General features: G+C 40.5%; 1 protein-coding gene across 1 annotated transcript in view; it reads left to right on the top strand.

The window, feature by feature from the left end:
• The window catches only part of CCT6B (chaperonin containing TCP1 subunit 6B), an 84,656-nt gene that overhangs the window by 18,385 nt on the left and 47,449 nt on the right, over positions 1-18,822 (top strand). The window contains 6 exon segments of the mRNA XM_049790027.1: positions 3,513-3,595; positions 4,224-4,320; positions 8,438-8,585; positions 13,154-13,236; positions 13,238-13,294; positions 15,194-15,296. Coding sequence (XP_049645984.1) covers positions 3,513-3,595; positions 4,224-4,320; positions 8,438-8,585; positions 13,154-13,236; positions 13,238-13,294; positions 15,194-15,296 — 571 coding nt within the window.

The following is an 18,822-nucleotide window of genomic DNA, read 5'->3' as shown; positions in this document are numbered from 1 at the left end:
CACACCTGGCAGTGCTCAGGGTTACTCCTGGCTCTGCATTCAGGAAAATCGCTCCTGGCAGGCTTGGGGAGATAATATGGGGATGCCGGTAATTGAACCCAGGTTCGTCCCTGGTGTGGGCCACGTGCCAGGCAAATGCCCTACAGCTGTGCCATTTCTCAGGGCCTCACTTTCAAATTTTTTTTCTTTTTGTTTTTGGTTTTTGGGCCATACCCGTTTGACGCCCAGGTGTTTACCTCCTGGCTATGTACTCAGAAATCGGCCCCTGGCTTGGGGGACCATATGGACACCGGGGATCGGGATCGAACAGCGGTCATCCTACTCTAGCGCTTGCAAGGCAGACACCTTACCTCTAGCGCCACCTTCCTGGGCCCACTTTCAAATTTTTGTATGAAAAGTTGCTTCCCTATGTGAGGCCCTGCATTTGATCTCTAGAATTGAATAAAAAGAAAGAAAGAAAGGAAAGAGAAAGAGAGAGAGAGAGAAAAAGAAAGAAAGAAGGAAGGAAGGAAGAAGGAAGAAGGAAGGAAGGAAGGAAGGAAAGGAAGGAAGGAAGGAAGGTAGGGACTGAAGAGATAGCACAGCGGTAAGGTGTTCGCCTTGCACGCAGAAAGGACCGTGGTTCTAATCCTGGCATCCCATATGGTCTCTTGAGCCTGCCAGCGGCAATTTATGAGCATAGAGCCAGGAGTAACTCCTGAGCACTGCTGGGTGTGAACCAAAAACAAAAACAAAAACAAAAAGAAAGAAAAACAAAAGAACAGTAATTAATGGACATTAGCATGTGATAGTTTCTATATCATATAGTCCTTTTTTTTTTTTTTTTTGGTTTTTTGGGCCACACCCGGTAACGCTCAAGGGGTTACTCCTGGCTATGCGCTCATGAAGTTGGCTCCTGGCTTGGGGGACCATATGGGACACCGGGGGATCGAAACCGCGGTCCGTCCAAGGCTAGCGCAGGCAAGGGCAGGCACCTTACCTTTTAGCACCACCGCCCGGACCCCAGTTTCTATATACATATAGTCTTAAAATATTTTCAACATTGGAAGCTCTGCCTGTTAGTGAACTGTTACTTTCTAAATGGTACAAGATCCATGTTGTAACTAAATCATTTAATGATAAGCAATTCATTAAAAGCACAAGATAGGGCCAGGGATGTGGCTCAGTGGTAGTGTACATCTGAATTTGATTTCCAGTACTGAAAAAATAATAAAACAGAAAAACAAAGTGTAAGCTATAGCTTTCATGATTTTAATATAAGAAAAGTTCATTGATATGGTTTTGTATTTTATATTGAAACTGTTTTTGAGTAGCTTTTTAAGACAAAATTGTATATATTTATTGATTTTTGAGTTTTGGGTCACATCTGGCTGTGCTCCTAGGCTTTTTTCTGGCTTTGTGCTCAGGGGATCAATCCTGGTAGTTTTCAGGGGGAACCAGTTGCGGTGCTGGGGATAAAATCTGGGTTGGCTGCATGTAATGCAAGCACTTTCCTACTATTCTATCTCAGTTGACCCCTGAAACTGGTTTTTCAGAAACTACCACTTTGATGAGTTTTGATAAATATATTTACATTTATCTGGAAAATGTTATTAAAATATTATCCTTTTCTTAAATATATGTATGAAGCTACCGTATTTTCTGGCGTATAAGACGACCCCCTAATTTTGCAGTTGAAACATAGGTTTAGGCCTGTATTCAGTGTATCAGACAGAACCTTCCTGTGCTGCAACTGTTTGTACCACAGTGAGTCAATCACAACAAGCAAAGGTTCAAAGCTTATACTGTAATAGACTTCATCTTTGATTCTGGCCAATCTGAGCAGCCCTTTTTACAGTGTAATTCGGGGTCCAGAACATTGTCTAATTTTGCATGCATAAAAAGCCTGCTTGGGTTGGTTGGTTAGAGAGGCGGTCCAAGCAGCCTTGCAGTGATTGGTGTAGGATCGAGTTGGAAAATTTGTTTATGTGGCAATATTCAGTCAATTTTCGTTTGGTGGCATATTGAAACATTTTTTGGGATATACATGGGCGTATAAGACGACCCCCCGATTTTTGGTTGAACTTTTTTTGTTCAAAAGTCATCTTATACGCCGAAAATACTGTATATATATATATGTTTTTTTTTATTTTGTTTTGGTTTTTTGGGCCACACCCTGGTGACACTCAGGGATTACCCCTGGCTATGCGCTCCCACCAAAAATCACTCTTGGCTTGAGGGAGGACCATAAGGGGTCCATAAGGGATGCCAGGAATCAAACCGAGGTCCTGTTTCAACGTGCAAGGCATGTGCAAGGCAAATGCCCTACTGCTGTGCGACTGCTACGGCCCCCAGATTATTTTCATATATTATAATAAAAAACACATGTTATATCAAATTGAATGCAGAGAACAGAAGACTTCAAATATTTTTATTTATAGTTAAAGTGTTTTTTATTTTTTTATATATTTAAAGTGTATTTTAAAGTGGGCCAATGTATAGATCAAACAGCTGGAGAGACTTTGAATATGGGAGGCCTAGATTTGATCCTGGGCACCACATGCTTTCCCAAGAACTTCCAGGAGTCATCACGAGCATTGAGCCTGGAGTAGGGAACACTACTTTTTCTTTTTCTTTCTTTCTTTTTTTTTTTTTTTTTTTGGTTTTTGGGCCATACCCAGCGATGCTCAGGGGTTACTCCTGGCTGTCTGCTCAGAAATAGCTCCTGGCAGGCACGGGGGACCATATGGGACACCGGGATTCGAACCAACCACCTTTGGTCCTGGATCGGCTGCTTGCAAGGCAAATGCCGCTGTGCTATCTCTCCAGGCCCTACTTTTTCTTTTTTCAATCTATATGTATGTATGTTTGGAAAAGTATAATGCATTTTCATTTGAGAAAATTTCTTATGTTAAAATAAATTTAGTTTATGACTATTTTAAATGGATTAATATGATTTTTGGTCTCTTTTTGGTTCACACCTGGCAGTACTCAGGGCTTACTCCTGGCTCTGTGCTCAGGGATTATTCTTGGCAGAGCTCAGGGGACCATATGGGGCAATAGGGTTAAAACTTAGGTCAGCTTCATGCAAGGCAAGCATCCTACTATTTCTTTAGCCAAATGGATTAATATATTAAAAAATTCTCAGTGTTTCTAGTATGATAACTAGAGATACAATGCTAAACCTTTTGAGTTCTTAGTAATATTTTGAGGGGCTATGCAGAAGGGTTACTATTGGTTTTCTGCTTGGGTCACTTTCAGTGGTGCTTGGGGGACCATGCGGTGCCAGGGTTCCAACTGAGCAACTCATCAATTCCTATATTGGATCTCTAAACTATCTTAGCAAATTTGGGGTGTGTGTCAGGGATCAAATCTAGGGTCTCACCTAGTTAATATAAGCTCTCTACTACTTAATTATATCTTTGGTCCCTAATTTTTACTAGTTCTTATGTGTGTAAAGCAATGCTAAAACAAAATGTGTGAGATAACTGACTTAAAACATACTTGTAACTTTTATACTCATTTAATTATAGGGAATTGATCCATTTTCCTTAGATGTTCTTGCAAGGCATGGCATAGTAGCTCTTCGCAGAGCAAAAAGAAGAAATATGGAAAGGTAAGCCTGAAGTCTATAATATACCCAAAGCTTTTCAACAGATTAAATTCAAAATAGACCATGTGTATTCCTTCTAACTTTTATGTAAATATTCAGCAAAATACAAATGAACAAATTAATTTTCATTTTAGTAGCAAATGAAACTGTCCAAAAAATGAACTACTGCAGAATTTTGTAAAGAACAGGAAACTTTTCATTTTCATAAAATAGATTTTAGGGCAGGGGATAGGGGAAGCAGGGATAGTTATAGGGATTTAGGGTGCATGTCTTATATGCACCAGAGCCCAGTTCATTCCTTGCTAGCACACAGCCCTCCCTAAGTATTGCCAGCTGTGGCCCTGATGAACTTTGATCACTACTAGGGTGTCTGTGATGGTCTCTGGCACTACAGGGCCTAAGTAATTCCATATTCTCGGGCCACTGTATTGAACTACCAGCCTGATTGACCAAGAATTGTGAGGAGTGACCTCAATGCCTTCTGAGCACTACTTTGGAGCCCATGACAATAACAACAACTAGAAGCCCTCAGCAATCATGTGATCTTCTGTATTTCATATCCTTTCACCTATAGAAATTAGTCTTTATGTATTCCATAAACAAAGTTCTTATGACATTTATATCTTTCTAGACTTTGTCTTGCTTGTGGTGGAGTGGCTGTGAATTGCCTTGAGGATCTCAGTGTAGATTACTTGGGACATGCTGGTCTTGTATATGAGTGTGCATTAGTGAGTATTTCTGTGGGCAGTGGCTATAAAGAATGATAAATGGGAATGGGTGTGATACAGGAGCTATGGGTGGGGTGTCTTGGATACTTTTGTGGGGTTTCTTTGGTTTGTTTTTTTGGGCCACACCCGTTTGACGCTCAGGGGTTACTCCTGGCTATATGCTCAGAAATCACCCCTGGCTTGGGGGACCATATGGGATGCTGGGGGATCGAACCACGATCATCCTATGCTAGGGCTTGCAAGGCAGACACCTTATTTCTAGCACCACCTTTCCAGCCTCACTTTTGTGGTATTGAGGTAAGGTAATTGTGTACACCAAGGCTATAAATGGCAATCCCATTATAAACAAATTACCTTAACTATAAATACATGTAAAGAATAAGCTGTCTTTTTGTTTAGGTGTTACATTTTTTTTACAGGAAAAGCAGTTTATAATTATGGGTTTATATACAAAACAAGAAGTATGAATGCAGGGAAGCTTTGGGAATGAGGGAGATATTTGGGGCCATTATACTCACCAGCTCCTTTGACTGTGTGATACATTCTGCAAGGAAGACTACAGTGAATCCCAGTTCCAACTTAGGGTAAACAGTTTCTGCAGGGGAGTCCATTGGAAAGAATTTTAAAAATATAGGCTTAGAAAAAAAATATAGGCTTAGTTATCCAGCCATCTGGCTTAGGAGTCATGTAGCCATGGTGGTGCTGGGGGACCCAAACAGAGTCTCTGACAGGACACATGGGCAAAGGCGGGCTTAGAAGGTATAGCAGGGGGCACGGAGAGATAGCACAGCGGTGTTTGCCTTGCAAGCAGCTGATGTAGGACCTAAAGTGGTTGGTTCAAATCCCGGTGTCCCATATGGTCCCCCGTGCCTTCCAGGAGCTATTTCTGAGCAGACAGCCAGGAGTAACCCCTGAGCAACGCCGGGTGTGGCCCAAAAACAAAAAAAAAAAAACCAAAAAAAAAAAAAAAAAAAAAGGTATAGAAGGTTCGGATGTCCTCAAGCTTCTTGAGGTCTGGTGGGGTTCGATCCAGTTCCTCAGAATTTTTTGTTTTTTAGACTCCATGCAGTTGAACTGATCACACAGGTCTTCATCAATCAGATTTATTGCCACTGGATATATAAAATATCACCTTTTAAGGCCTTGCTGTTTGTTGGAGTTGTGTCCCCAAGTCTCACTCTTTTCTTAGCCATGACACACTCTTGTCCCTGGACACTGAAGTTCTAACCCCTTTTATACCAAAGGCCAAACTTTCTTAATTTTGGAAGAAGTCTTCAAACCATGCTGTAGGCATGTAGTCATCTTGCATCTCAGCAACCCTAATAGGGAAACTGTCCTTCACAAGAGGAAAGTGGGAGAAACACGAAGCGGCCGGGCAGAATAATATTGAAGAAAATCAGATCACATGAACATGTGGGGACAACATGTCTGACAAATGTGTGACAAAATTTAATCTTTCATGTTGGATATATATACAGGGCAAAACTCGTCTTAGGCATGAAAGGAATTTCTGCATTGACAAAAGGTGGAAGTCATAGAAAAACAAAAATATTAACAGCAGGTCTTGCTAAAATATACATATCAAAATAGGCAGTTCAGGTGAGAAGGATCTTTCTAAAAAGTCCTGAGCTAGGAAGGAGGAAGTAGGATAATAAAGAGAAGGGGGGGGGTGTAGCTGGATTAGAAAGGAGGATCTTATAACAAAAGATGAAGAACTCTCTTCATTTGGGGGTTGGGCCCGGATGGCAGCTAGCAGTGAAGGTAGAAACTGTTTACTATTAGAAGCTGAAATCAGAAAGACAGGTATTGCAAGTTAGCTGGCTGACTAGCCTTTAAGGTGTAAATTGTTGGCCAGAGGGAGAACTTTCCTTTGTAATCTTTGGTGCTGGAATTTCTCTGAGCAAAATAGTTCGACTGAGGCCATATTTCGGCCTGTGATTTTACAAGGAGCAATATGCCAGGTAATATGAAAGAAATGTAATGTCAGTACCATGGCATTAATTCAGAAATATTGCCAGCAATACGCATAGAGGGATAATTTCCATAAACGGGTCTGCTGGATGAATATTTCTTGGGGAATTATCAGCTCTCTGCTCCAGGAAAATCCGGGGAAACATCTAGTGAGCTTGCTGAATTCCACTTAAATGGAGGTGCCTTATGTCACGGCATGACAAAACCATATTAAACAGTCACTTCTATGATGAAAACCTCACTTAGACAATACCAAATTTACAGTTGTTTTTGACAAATACAGAGATTGATAAGACCCTCCAGTTACCACACATATCCATGCTAATTTCATAGAGGAGTTGGTACTTCCCTAATCATCACTTCCCCAGGCAATTTTTCGTCTGTGAAGATGCCTTGGTATGCATGATGAATTTGATGCATCCTCTCTGCAATTGTGCTTCTCTATAAGGATCAGTTCCTCTATGGAATCCTCATTTTCTGTGAAGTACTATTCTGAATTCTCCCCGCAATTGCTCTTGTCAATTGATGTCATGTCCTCTATGGAATCCTCATCCTTATCCTCATCCTCTGTGAAGTACATGTCTGTATTTGGAGTATTTGAGGTGCTGTTTTCCTCCACCTCATCATAAGGCTGTACCCATTCTTTAAGTACGGAACTTTCTAATGTTTCATTCATCTGGTCCTGCCTGGCATGAGTCCTGACATATCAGACAGGTTGGCAGACAAAGCTAAATGTGGTGTTAGGAGATCTGGCAGTCACCGTGCTGAGAGGCAATTGGAGTAGGCCTTGTTTCAGATCTGTTTCCTTCAAACTGTTTCCTTTAAACTATGGTGGTGGCAGGAAGTGGCATGGCTGCTGTCCTCTCTCGTCACATAGACAAGATGGCAGTGGCTGAGCAGACACAAGGCTGGATCAACACCTTGGATGTTACATTTTGATGTCTAAATAATCCATAAGCTAAATAATAATAAATAAATAATCCATAAGTTTTACAGTTTACCTAAATGTTAAAGAGTTCAAATAACAGTTTCTTTTGTTTGTTTGTTTTTTGGGCCACACCTGGTGACTCTCAGGGGTTAGTCCTGGCTATGTGCTCAGAAATTGCTCCTGGCTTGGGGAACCATATGGGGCATAGAATTGAACCACAGTCTATCCTAGGTCAGCCACGTGCAAGGCAAACACCCTACCTCTGCATCACCACTCTAGCCCAAATAATTTAGCTTTTTAACATGTTTACTTATGTTTCATAACAAAAATCCAAATGAAGATTGGATTCTTTTTTTTTTTTTTTTTTTTTTGGTTTTTGGGCCACACCCTGCGGTGCTCAGGGGTTACTCCTGGCTGTCTGCTCAGAAATAGCTCCTGGCAGGCACAGGGGACATATGGGACACCGGGATTTGAACCAACCACCTTTGGTCCTGGATCGGCTGCTTGCAAGGCAAACACCGCTGTGCTATCTCTCCGGGCCCTGAAGATTGGATTCTAATATTAAAACAATGTCTTTTTTTTTTTTGAAGTTCCTAAAGGCTTTTATCCACTTTAGTTATTAAGGAAAGCATTGGGCAACAGCCATGGTCAGCTCCACAAAGTCCAGCTGACAGGAACCAGTGCATACATGGCAATGGTCAAATGTCCCTTTTTATCCTCCACGTTTCTTGTCTGTGTCCAGGGAACTGCCTTCCTCTTGGCCAAGGATCCAGAGATTCATAGGAAGCTTGAGGCTGTCGAGGGTGGTGTCACAGAATCACTTCTGAGGCCAACTGAGTCTCCGGAGTTTCTTGAGTCAACTGAGCAGCTCAGAAATAAAAGTCTCTGTGGGGCAGGGGCTGTAAAACAATGTCTTGATTTAAGAACATATTCAAAGAATACATTCTTAGAGAAATAACTACATTGTGAACTATCCTAACAATGAGAATGTATGAGGGAAATAGAAAGCCTGTCTAGAGTACAGGCGGGGGTTGGGTGGGGAGGAGGAAGATTTGGGACATTGGTGATGGGAATGTTGCGCTGGTGATGGGTGGTGTTCTTTACATGACTGAAACCCAAACACAATCATGTATATAATCAAGGTGTTTAAATAAAATATATATAAAAATAAATAAAATTAAAAAAAATAAAAGAATACTTTCTTTTATTATCCCTTAGGGTGAAGAAAAGTTCACATTTATTGAGGATTGTGTTAACCCTAGATCTGTCACCTTACTGATTAAAGGACCAAATAAACATACTCTCACCCAAATCAAGGATACTATCCGGGATGGCCTCCGTTCAATCAAAAATGCCATTGAAGATGGTAGGCTTCTTTCTCTTCCTCTCTTCCTCCCTCTCTCCCTCCCTTCCTCCAATTCATTGGGAGACAATATAGGATGCTGGGATTAAACCCAAGTCATCCATGTGCAAGGCAAGTGATCTATTCACTGTACTATTGCTTCATCCCCTAGGCTGTTTAGATGAGGAAATGAGCCTTCTATATTTTAAAATTATTTTATTATTGTTTTGAGTTTTGGGTCACACCTGACTTGCTAAAGACTTATTCCTGGCTTTGTACTCAGGGATCGCTCCTCGTAGGGTTTCAGGGACTATAGGGTTGCTAAGGATCAAAACCAGGTCAGCTTTTCAAAGCAAGTGCTTTACCTGCTGTACTGTCTCTCTGGCTCAAGTCCCCCTTTTATGTTTTTAAAACATCAATCTGTCATGGTATATATATACATTGTATTACATGTACATATATATAATTTTTTATTTTTTGGGGCCACACCTGATGATGCTAAGGGGTTACTCCTGGCTATGTGCTCAGAAATCGCTCCTGACTTGGGAGACCATATGGGACTCTGGGGGATTGAACTGTGGTTCGTCCTAGGCTAGCGTGGGCAAGGCCTTACCGCTTGCACCACCACTCCAGCTCCATATATATATATATATATATAATATATATGTATATATTATATATACATATATATTATATATATTTAAAGTAATGCTCCCACCATGTGTTTTCCATTGTTGTTGCTGCAACTGCTGTGATGACTGGTGTGGATTTCCCATACTTGGTTGTGGTGCTTAAAACTGTACAATTTGGTTGTAGTCTTTATACACTTTAGTTGTGGTACATATTTCATGGTTGTGCTTGGTTGTGGAGCTGAGCATCAATCACAAGTAGCAGTGCTACTGGGATTGTAACTTGACATGGGGGTTTGATTTTTACCACAGCTTTCTACCTGCAAGGCAGGTATTCTACCACTAAGCAACATCGTTTATACAATTTCTTTTAATGGTTTGGGGGTCACACTCAGTGATGTTGCGAGGCCACTTCTGACTCAGTACCCGAGGTTGTTCTTGGCAATACTGAAGGATTATTCTGTGCTAGGGGCCAAGCCACGGCCTCCTGCATACAAAGAGTACACTACCCAGTTCTTCGAACCCCCCCTCTTGTAGAATATTCTTGATAGTACACTGCCCTTATCTGTTTACTTAGCTTCATCAGGACTACACCCAGCAGTGTTAGGGGTATGTTATGTGGTACTGGGTGGGGATTGAACTTGGGTACTTATGAATATAAGGCCTACTATAGCCCTTTTAGCAATTTTTCCAGCTGAATATTGCTGCCATTTTAATTAACTTCTGCTTATGAAGAAAAAAATTAATTGATATAGTGCTATTTTTTTTTTTAGAAATTTACTTTTGAAAACCTGGAAAAGCTTTTACAGCTTTAACTCATCCCATTACTTCAGGCATAGTGTAATTTTAAGAAATGCAAGTAGTTATTATTTATAATGTATGAATCCTAAAAGGAGTTAGGGTAGCTAAGTCCTTGTAAAAAACATGTCTAAAATAGAACTATAAGCACAAGAGAAGATGCTCAGTATCTTTAATCATTAGGGAAGTGAAATTCAAAACCACAAGCATTTCACAACTGTTAAGATGGCTATAATAAATAAATTGGACATAAATAAATGTTAGCAAAGATGTAGAGAAATTGTTATACTCATCTAGTGCTGGTGGAAACTTTTGAAAAATAAGCATCTTCTCAAAAAATTAAATGTAGTTCTGGAAAGATAGCTCAGTAGTTGAAGAACAAGCATTGTATGCATGACATCTGGATCTGGATCCCTGAGCAATACCAGGGTTAATCTTTGAGCACAGAGCCAGAAGTAGCCCCTGAACACCATGGGTTGTGGCCCTGAAACCTAAACAAACCAAACATAAAGAAAAAAAAGTTTTTTTTTTTGTTTTTTGGGCCACACTCAGTGATGCTCAGGGGTTATCCTGGCTATGTGCTCAGAAATTGCTCCTGCCTTGGGGAACCATATAGAATGCTGGGAGATCGAACCACAGTCCGTCCTAGGTCAGTCGCATGCAAAGCAAACAACGCCCTACCCACTGTGCCACCATTTCAGCCCCTAAAAACCAAAGAAAAATTTATTTTATTTTTTTTGTTTTTGGTTGTTTAGGAGTAACCTGGATCTGCATTTAAGAATTACTCCTTGAAGTGCTCAGGGCATTATATGGGATGCTGGAAATTGAACTTGCATCAGCAATTTGCGAGGCAAGCATCCTATTCACGTACTATTGGTCTAGTTCCAAGAAATAGAAAAAAAAATTTTTGGCCACATCTGGTGGTGCTCAGGGGTTACTCCTGACTCTATGCTTAGAAATAACTCCTGTATAGCTGAAACCTGACAATGAACAATTTTGTAACCACAGTGCTTAAATAAAGCAACTAATTTAAAAATATTGACTTGAAAGAAAAAGTAAAAAGTAAATACAAGGAAAGCAAAAGGGAAATAAAGGGAAATTACCCTGGCAGGCTTGGGAGACCCTGGGGAGTTCTAGGGATTTGAATCTGGGTGAGCCCACATGCAGGAAAATTGCACTACCCACTGTACTATATCCCCAATTCAATAAAAGAAAAATTTAAATATAAAATTACTATATGATTCAATACATCTATTCTTAGTTACATACACAAGATAATTGAAAAGGTATGTACCACACATTATTTGTAATTGCTAAACAATGAATATAATGCAAAAATACCCTGGAACTACTCCGAGAATGAACAAAGTGATTGCATACAAAGGAAAGTTTGTATGTGTGCATACTACAATTAAAGAATGAATTTTCGGTACATACTACAATGTGGGTGACCTTGAAAACATAAAGAGTAAAAGAAATCACTCGAGGCCATTATTGACTCTTCTGGGTGGGACCCCAAGTGGACAGCAGTAAGACCTAGAGGCTGTGAGAGTAAAACAAGATCTCCTGATGTCTGTCATCTATGTTATTAGCAGATCGGCAGTCTAGGATTTGTCTTTTTAAATTAAATATGAGACACAGAATAAAAAAGTTGTTAAATAGTTGAGTTTCAGTTATACCAATGTTCCAAGACCCATCCCTTCACCAGTATCCATTTCCCTTCACCAATTTCCACATTCAACCTCACTGTAGGACTTTGTCTTTGCCAGTGTGATCAGTTATGTTGCTGGCCCCCTCCTTCCTTTTAGTTTGTTTTTGAGGCATACCCAACTGTGCCTAGGGTTTATTCCTGGATCTCTGATCAGGGATCACATGTAGTAGTGCTTGGAGGACCTTCGTGGGGTCACGGGGATCAAACATGCTGTTGACCATTGCAAGACAAGTGCCTACCTGCTGTACCATCTTTCTAGCTTCCTGTTAGCCCCCTGGTTCTATCTTTCTATGGTTTTATTTTCATTCTTGGGCCACTGCCAGTGGTGCTTAGGGCTTACTCCTGGCTCTTCTCTCAGAACCTATTACTTCTGGTGAATTCAACGAACCATATAAGGTATTGGGAATCAAACCCAGATCAGGTGTGTAAGGTGAATACCTTACCTACTTTAATATCACTCTGGTCCAAAATAAGTAGATTTATTTTGGGGGGGGAGGTATCACATTCAGCAGTACTCAAGACTTACTTCTGGCTCTGCTCTTAGAGATCACTCCTGGAAGGACTTGGGAGACCAAATGGGATGCTGGGGATTGAGTTTAGGTTGTCTCTAGGAAAGGCTAGTGCCCTATGCACTGTACTATGGTTATGATTACAACTTCACTATCATAACAATGTAAATGAATGTGGGAAGTGGAAAGCCTGTCTAGAGTACAGGTGGGGGTGGGGTGGGGAGGAGGGAGATTTTGGGACATTGGTGGTGGGAAGGGGGGGTGTTCTTTACATGACTGAAACCCAAGTACAATCATATTTGTAATCAAGGTGTTTAAGTAAAGATATTAATAAAAAAGTAATTTTTTGAAGTTCATTGGCTCCAAAGCAAGTTTGATTGTTTAAAGAAGAGTCATAAGCTTTATATAACCATATAAATTGTGATTATCGAAGTATAGAAGTTCTGTCCTGATGTGAAAATCAATGTATTTAACTAGACTTTTTTCTTAGAATAATAATACTACATAAAATTTTTTATTTAGGTAGAAGTATTCTGAACTAAAAATCATGCTTTTGTTATGGCCTAAAAATTTTTAAATCAGATGTTACAAATAGTACCCACTATTATAAATTATAAATAACTCTCTCTTATAAATGCAGTCATAAAAGGATAAGAGGAAAGTAGAAGAAATGTCTCCTCTTATTTGCAAGAGGATAAGTGATGAAATAAACTGTGGCCAGTTATCTGTACCTTGCTTAATTATTTAATGGTATATAAATTCAGTATGCCTTCATATGCTGTTTGAACCAAATCACTGAGCTCGGCAGCGATGTTCTACTTCTGTATTTAGTTAAGTACATCTTTTTTGCTTAGGCAGGAAAAAATTAGCTGGTTGCTTTTATTTTATTTTATTTTCCTGTGTGACTCATATGCTTGTATGACTCTTCTTTGTTTTCACTAACAGGTTGTGTGGTTCCAGGAGCTGGTGCAGTTGAAGTGGCAATAGCCGATGCTCTTGTTTCATATAAGCACACTGTGAAAGGAAGGAGCTCGTCTTGGAGTCCAGGCTTTTGCTGATGCTTTACTCATTATCCCTAAGGGTACAGTTATATCAATGGTCACAGAACAATTGATTTGATGTAGACTTGTTTGATAAAATGAAGTCTTCATGCAAAGTGAAATGAGAATTGGAAAGAAAATTATCAAACAGTTCACTTGTATTTGGAATATGAGTAACTAACAGGTATGACACTGCAAAATAACCTCCTAGTCTATGAAAAGATAGTGATAGTTGAGGAAAGGAACAATGGTGTGGGAGGAATGAGGGTTTATAGGTAGAGGGAGAGATACCATATACACAATAAGAGTGCTTATGAACATCCTGCATCTTAATACGCTAAACTCCATATCTGAGAGGCTAATTAAGGTAGTTGGTACTTTTTCATGTCATCTTCATTCTCAATGCGTGGGTGTTGTCCTACATTTTTTCCCCATTGCAACAGTTGTATAGTGGTTTTTTACTATGTGCTGTGCGGGGGTTCATGGGTTAGGCTGTGGAACACGTCTCTGGTTCCACCTTACTACGTTGGGCCCTTATTGGGTTTGGGCCCTGGATATTGTGTTCGATGGCGTCTTCTTGGCTGTCTTGTGCAGGAAAGCTGACAGGGAACAAGGCATCAGTCTTTTAATGGTTCTCCTGTACCCAATCACATGGCAGGGATCAGCACCACCTTATTGGGTGGGGCCCTTACCGGGTTTGGGTTTTGGAGATTGCTTTGATGGCATCTTCTTGGCTGTCTTGTTCAGGTAAGCAGCTGTATACAAATTTAGAGGCATAAAGCCAAATCCTAGAAATTCTATAATATTGCTAATTAGTGAATAGTCAATTAAAGGATATATATCACTTTAAATTGTGCAAAGTGAAAACAACCAGCTATTTAGCACTCCCAAGTACTTGCTTACATTTATCACTGGCATTGTAATTCCTAGGGAACAGACAAACCATATTTTCCCCTTTTATTATCAGAACAGAGAACAGCTATTTCCTTTTTTTTTTTTTGCCTTAACTTGATTGTGAACCACAGATAAATTGTTTCAAATGCTATGAATTAAAGAATAACAATGCTAACAATGCTCTGTTACTTGCTTTCAAAATATTCCTGGTTTGTGTAATCTTTATGATTCAGCTTCCTTTATCTTGCTCTATAAAGGAGCAATAGTAATGATCCTGTTGATGATACATGTCAGTAATTCTGTTAAACATTTAGTGGTACCTTTCACTCATCAGCTATTGGTTCAGAAATAATCAGATTTAGAATGCAGGTATTTTTATCCCTATCACCATAGACCAATGGACCATTGGCTCTTCTCAGATTGACAAGACTGAGATGTTATCACAGATAAGATAGGCCTCCTTTTCACTGTTAAACTGAAAAGCAGGTGGCCAAGGAGCTAACAAAACAGAACTGTTCTGGGGCCAGAGATGTGGCACCTAGCAGTAAGGTGTCTGCCATGCCCGCTCTAGCCTAGGAACCATCGCGGTTCAATCCCTTGGCGCCCCATATTTTCTCCCAAGCCAGGAGTGATTTCTGAGTGCATAGCCAGGAGTAACCCCTGAGCATCACCAATGTGGCCCCAACGCACCCCAAACCCAAAAAAACCCCAGAACTGTTCTCTTTTCTTCCATGTTGGTTTTCTTTTGCAAGAAGAGTAATTAATATAATGGAATATATATAATATAATGGAATATAATATAATGGGATAATGGAATTGTAATAGGGAGAATGTTTTTAAGTAAATACAAAACTATTAGATACTCAAAATAATTTTCTTTAAACCAAGAATGGAATTCTTCAAAATGAGATGATTGCTTATTTATGGGTATGCTTTAATAAGGCTATTTATTTTTTGTATTTAATGTTCAAATATATATATATATGTATATATATAGTTATATATGTGAAGGTATTCCATACATAAAGTCATTATTCTTTTTATTGTATAGGTTCTTGCTCAGAATTCTGGTTTTGACCTGCAGGAAACACTAGTAAAAGTTCAGACAGAACATTCAGAATCCAAACAAGCTGTTGGCATAGATTTGAATACAGGTAAGAAAGTGAAGAAAAACTTCCTGTTTAAGAAAGAAAGGGGGGGCCCGGAGAGATAGCACAGTGGCGTTTGCCTTGCAAGCAACCGATCCAGGACCAAAGGTGGTTGGTTCAAATCCCGGTGTCCCATATGGTCCCCCGTGCCTGCCAGGAGCTATTTCTGAGCAGACAGCAGGGAGTAACCCCTGAGCCACCGCTGGGTGGTGGGCCCAAAAACAAAAGGAAAGAAAGAAAGAAAGAAGGAAAGAAAGAATGAAAGGAAAGAAAGGAAAGAAAGAAAGAAAGAAAGAAAGAAAGAAAAGGAAAGAAAGAAAGAAAGAAAGAAGAAAGAAAGAAAGAAAGAAAGAAAGAAAGAGAAAGGAAAAGAAGAGGAAAGAAAGAAAGGAAAGGAAAAGAAAGAAAGAAAAGAAAGAAAAGAAAGAAAAGAAAGAAAGAAAAGAAAGAGAAAGAAAGAAAGAAAGAAAGAGAAAGAAAGAAAGAAAAGAAAGAAAAGAAAAGAAAGAAAGGGGTGGGCTGGAGAGATAGCACAGTAGTGTTGAGTACTTGCCTTCTATACAGCAATCCCCAACATGTTCATATGGTCCCTCAAGCTCTTCCATGAGTGATCCATGAGCACAGAGCCAGAAGTGATCCCTGAATACTGTAGGGTATGATCTAAAAATAAAACAAAAAATATGAAGAGGTTATAATATAATGACTCAGAATTTATAGTTAGGCATATGGTTTAAGTGATTTTGATACTTAAATGTCAGGTACTTTATCTTAATTTTTTTTTTTTTTTGGTTTTTGGGTCACACTTGGCTGTGTTCAGGGGTTACTCCTGGCTCTGGACTCAGAAATTGCTCCTGGCATGTTCAGGGGACCATATGGGATGCCAGGATTCGAACCACCATCCATACTGGGCCAGCTGCATACAAGGCAAATGCTCTATGACTGTGCTATCTCTCTGGCTCCTCTTTATCTTAATTTCAAATTAAATATTTTTATTGTGGTTTGTTTTGGGTTTGGGACCACACCCAGAATTGCTCTGGGCTAACTCATGATTCTGCACTCAGAAATTACTCCTTGTGCCAGGGATTGGACCTGAGTGCCAGAGATTGGACTTGAGTTAGCTGCATGCAAGGCAAATGCCCTTCCTGCTTTCCTATCAATCCAGCCCCTTAAATTGTGTGTGTGTGTGTGTGTGTGTGTGTGTGTGTGTGTGTGTGTGTGTGTGTGTGTGAGAGAGAGAGAGAGAGAGAGAGAGAGAGAGAGAGAGAGAGAGAGAGAGAGAGGAGAGAGAGACAGAGAGAGAGAGACAGAGACAAACTGGGGATCAAACCCAGGGCCATACACATGCAAGGAAAACACTACTGCTGAGGTTCATTACACTATTTTTTTTTGTGGGAGCGGGGGTTTGGTTTACATTTGATTGTGCTTAAGATTTATTCTGGCTCTACATTTAGGGATTACTCCTAGCAGGGCTCATATGGTTCTATGGGGTATTAGGGATCAAACCCAGCTTGGCCACAAGCATGGCAAGCAACCTACCAACTCTACTATAGTACTCTTTCACTCTATTTGCAAGCTTTTTAAATGAAAAAAAATTAATTCATTGAATAAATAGCATTTGTGGGGCCATAGTGAAAGCACAATGGGTAGGGCATTTGTTTTGCATGCAGCTGACCTGGGTTCTATCTCTGGCATTTCATAAAGTCCCTGAGTTCCTCCAGGAATGACCCTTGAGCACAGAGGCAGGAGTAACCCCTGAGCACTTCCGGGTACACCAAATAAATAAAATTAATAGCATTTTTTGCTTGGCCTTTGGGATTCACACTGCCAGAAATCTCTGCCCCTGTATGCTGTCTTACAGGAGGCAGTAAATGATGTTAATAATTTCCCTTAGCAGTTAATTTTTCTTTTTTTTTTTTTTCACTTTTTAGTGAGGCAAAACTAGTTTCACTGAAAGAAATTTAGAGAAATAGAAATGTAAAGGAAGAGAGATACATGTTTAAGAAAGATACAGGCTTCTTATTTTTTGTTCTTAAGAGCCACACCTGACAGTGCTCAAGGATTACTCCTGGCTACATGCTCAGAAATTTTTCTTGGCAGGCTCAGGGGACCATATGAGATGCTGGGAATTGAACCTGGTTCGGCTGTGGACAAGGCAAGTGCCCTACCCGCCTTTCTATTGCTCCAGCCTCTGATACAGGCTTCTTTAGAAAGCAACAAGCTTCCTACTGTAGTTTAAAAAGTAATACATTCCATTAAAAATAAAACAGTCGGGGCCGGGCGGTGGCGCTGGAGGTAAGGTGCCTGCCTTGCCTGCGCTAGCCTAGGACGGACCGCGGTTCGATCCCCCGGCGTCCCATATGGTCCCCCAAGAAGCCAGGAGCAACTTCTGAGTGCATAGCCAGGAGTAACCCCTGAGCGTCACAGGGTGTGGCCAAAACCAAAAAAAAAAAAAAATAAAACAGTAAAGGACAATTGTGAATCTTTTTTTTTTATTGTTGTTTTTATTTTTTTGGGTTACACCTGGCATTGCTCAGGGATCATTCCTGGCTCTGCACTCAAGAATTACTCCTGGGCCGGAGAGATAGCATGGAGGTAAGGCATTTGCCTTGCATGCAGAAGGATGGTGGTTCAAATCTTGGCATCCCATATGGTCCCCCAAGCCTGCCAGGAGTGATTTCTGAGTGTAGAGCCAGGAGTAACCCTTAAATGCTGCCGATGTGACCCAAAAACCAAAATAAATAAATAAATAAATTACTCCTGGCTGGCTTGGAGGACCATATGAAATTTTTGGGATTGAATTCAGGTATATTGTGTGCAAAACAAACACTATACCTGCTGTGCTGTAACTCTGGCCCCAGGGTGATTATGAATCTTAAGAGATGGATAGGGGAGCCAGAGCAATAGTACAGTGGGTAGAGCATTTGCCTTGCACATGATTAAACCAGGTTCAAACCCCAGCATCTTATATGGTCCCCCGAGCTTGCTAAGAGTGGTTCTTGAGTGCAGAGCCAAGTGTAACCCCTGAGCACTGGTGGGTGTGGCCCCAAATCACACACACAACTTAAAAATTAAAAAATGGGTAGGGTAGGTTTTATGGAGAATGTTTCATTGAAAAAAATTAATAAGGAGCAGGAGCGGTGGCACAGGTGGTAGGGCATCTGCCTTGTACGCGGTAACCTCTGACAGACCACGGTTTGATCCCCCAGTGTCCCACATGGTCCCCCAAGCCATGAGCAATTTCTGAGTGTATATTCAGTAGTAACCCCTGAGCGTCACCGTGTGTGGTCCCCCCCCCAAAAAAACCCCAAAAACCAAAAAGCAAACCAAAAAAAAAACTTTCCAAAGAAGCATTTGGGGCTGGAGTGGTGGCACAAGCGGTAGGGCATTTACCTTGCATGTGCTAACCTAGGATGGACCGTGGTTTGATTCCCCAGCATCCCATATGGTCCCCTAAACCAGGAGCAATTTCTGAGTGCATAGCCAGGAGTAACTCCTAAGCATCACTGGGTGTGGCCCCCCCCAAAAAAGAAAA

Source organism: Suncus etruscus, chromosome 1 (assembly GCF_024139225.1).
Source record: "Suncus etruscus isolate mSunEtr1 chromosome 1, mSunEtr1.pri.cur, whole genome shotgun sequence".
Lineage (NCBI taxonomy): Eukaryota > Metazoa > Chordata > Mammalia > Eulipotyphla > Soricidae > Suncus > Suncus etruscus.
This window is presented reverse-complemented; position numbering and strand designations above follow the sequence as displayed.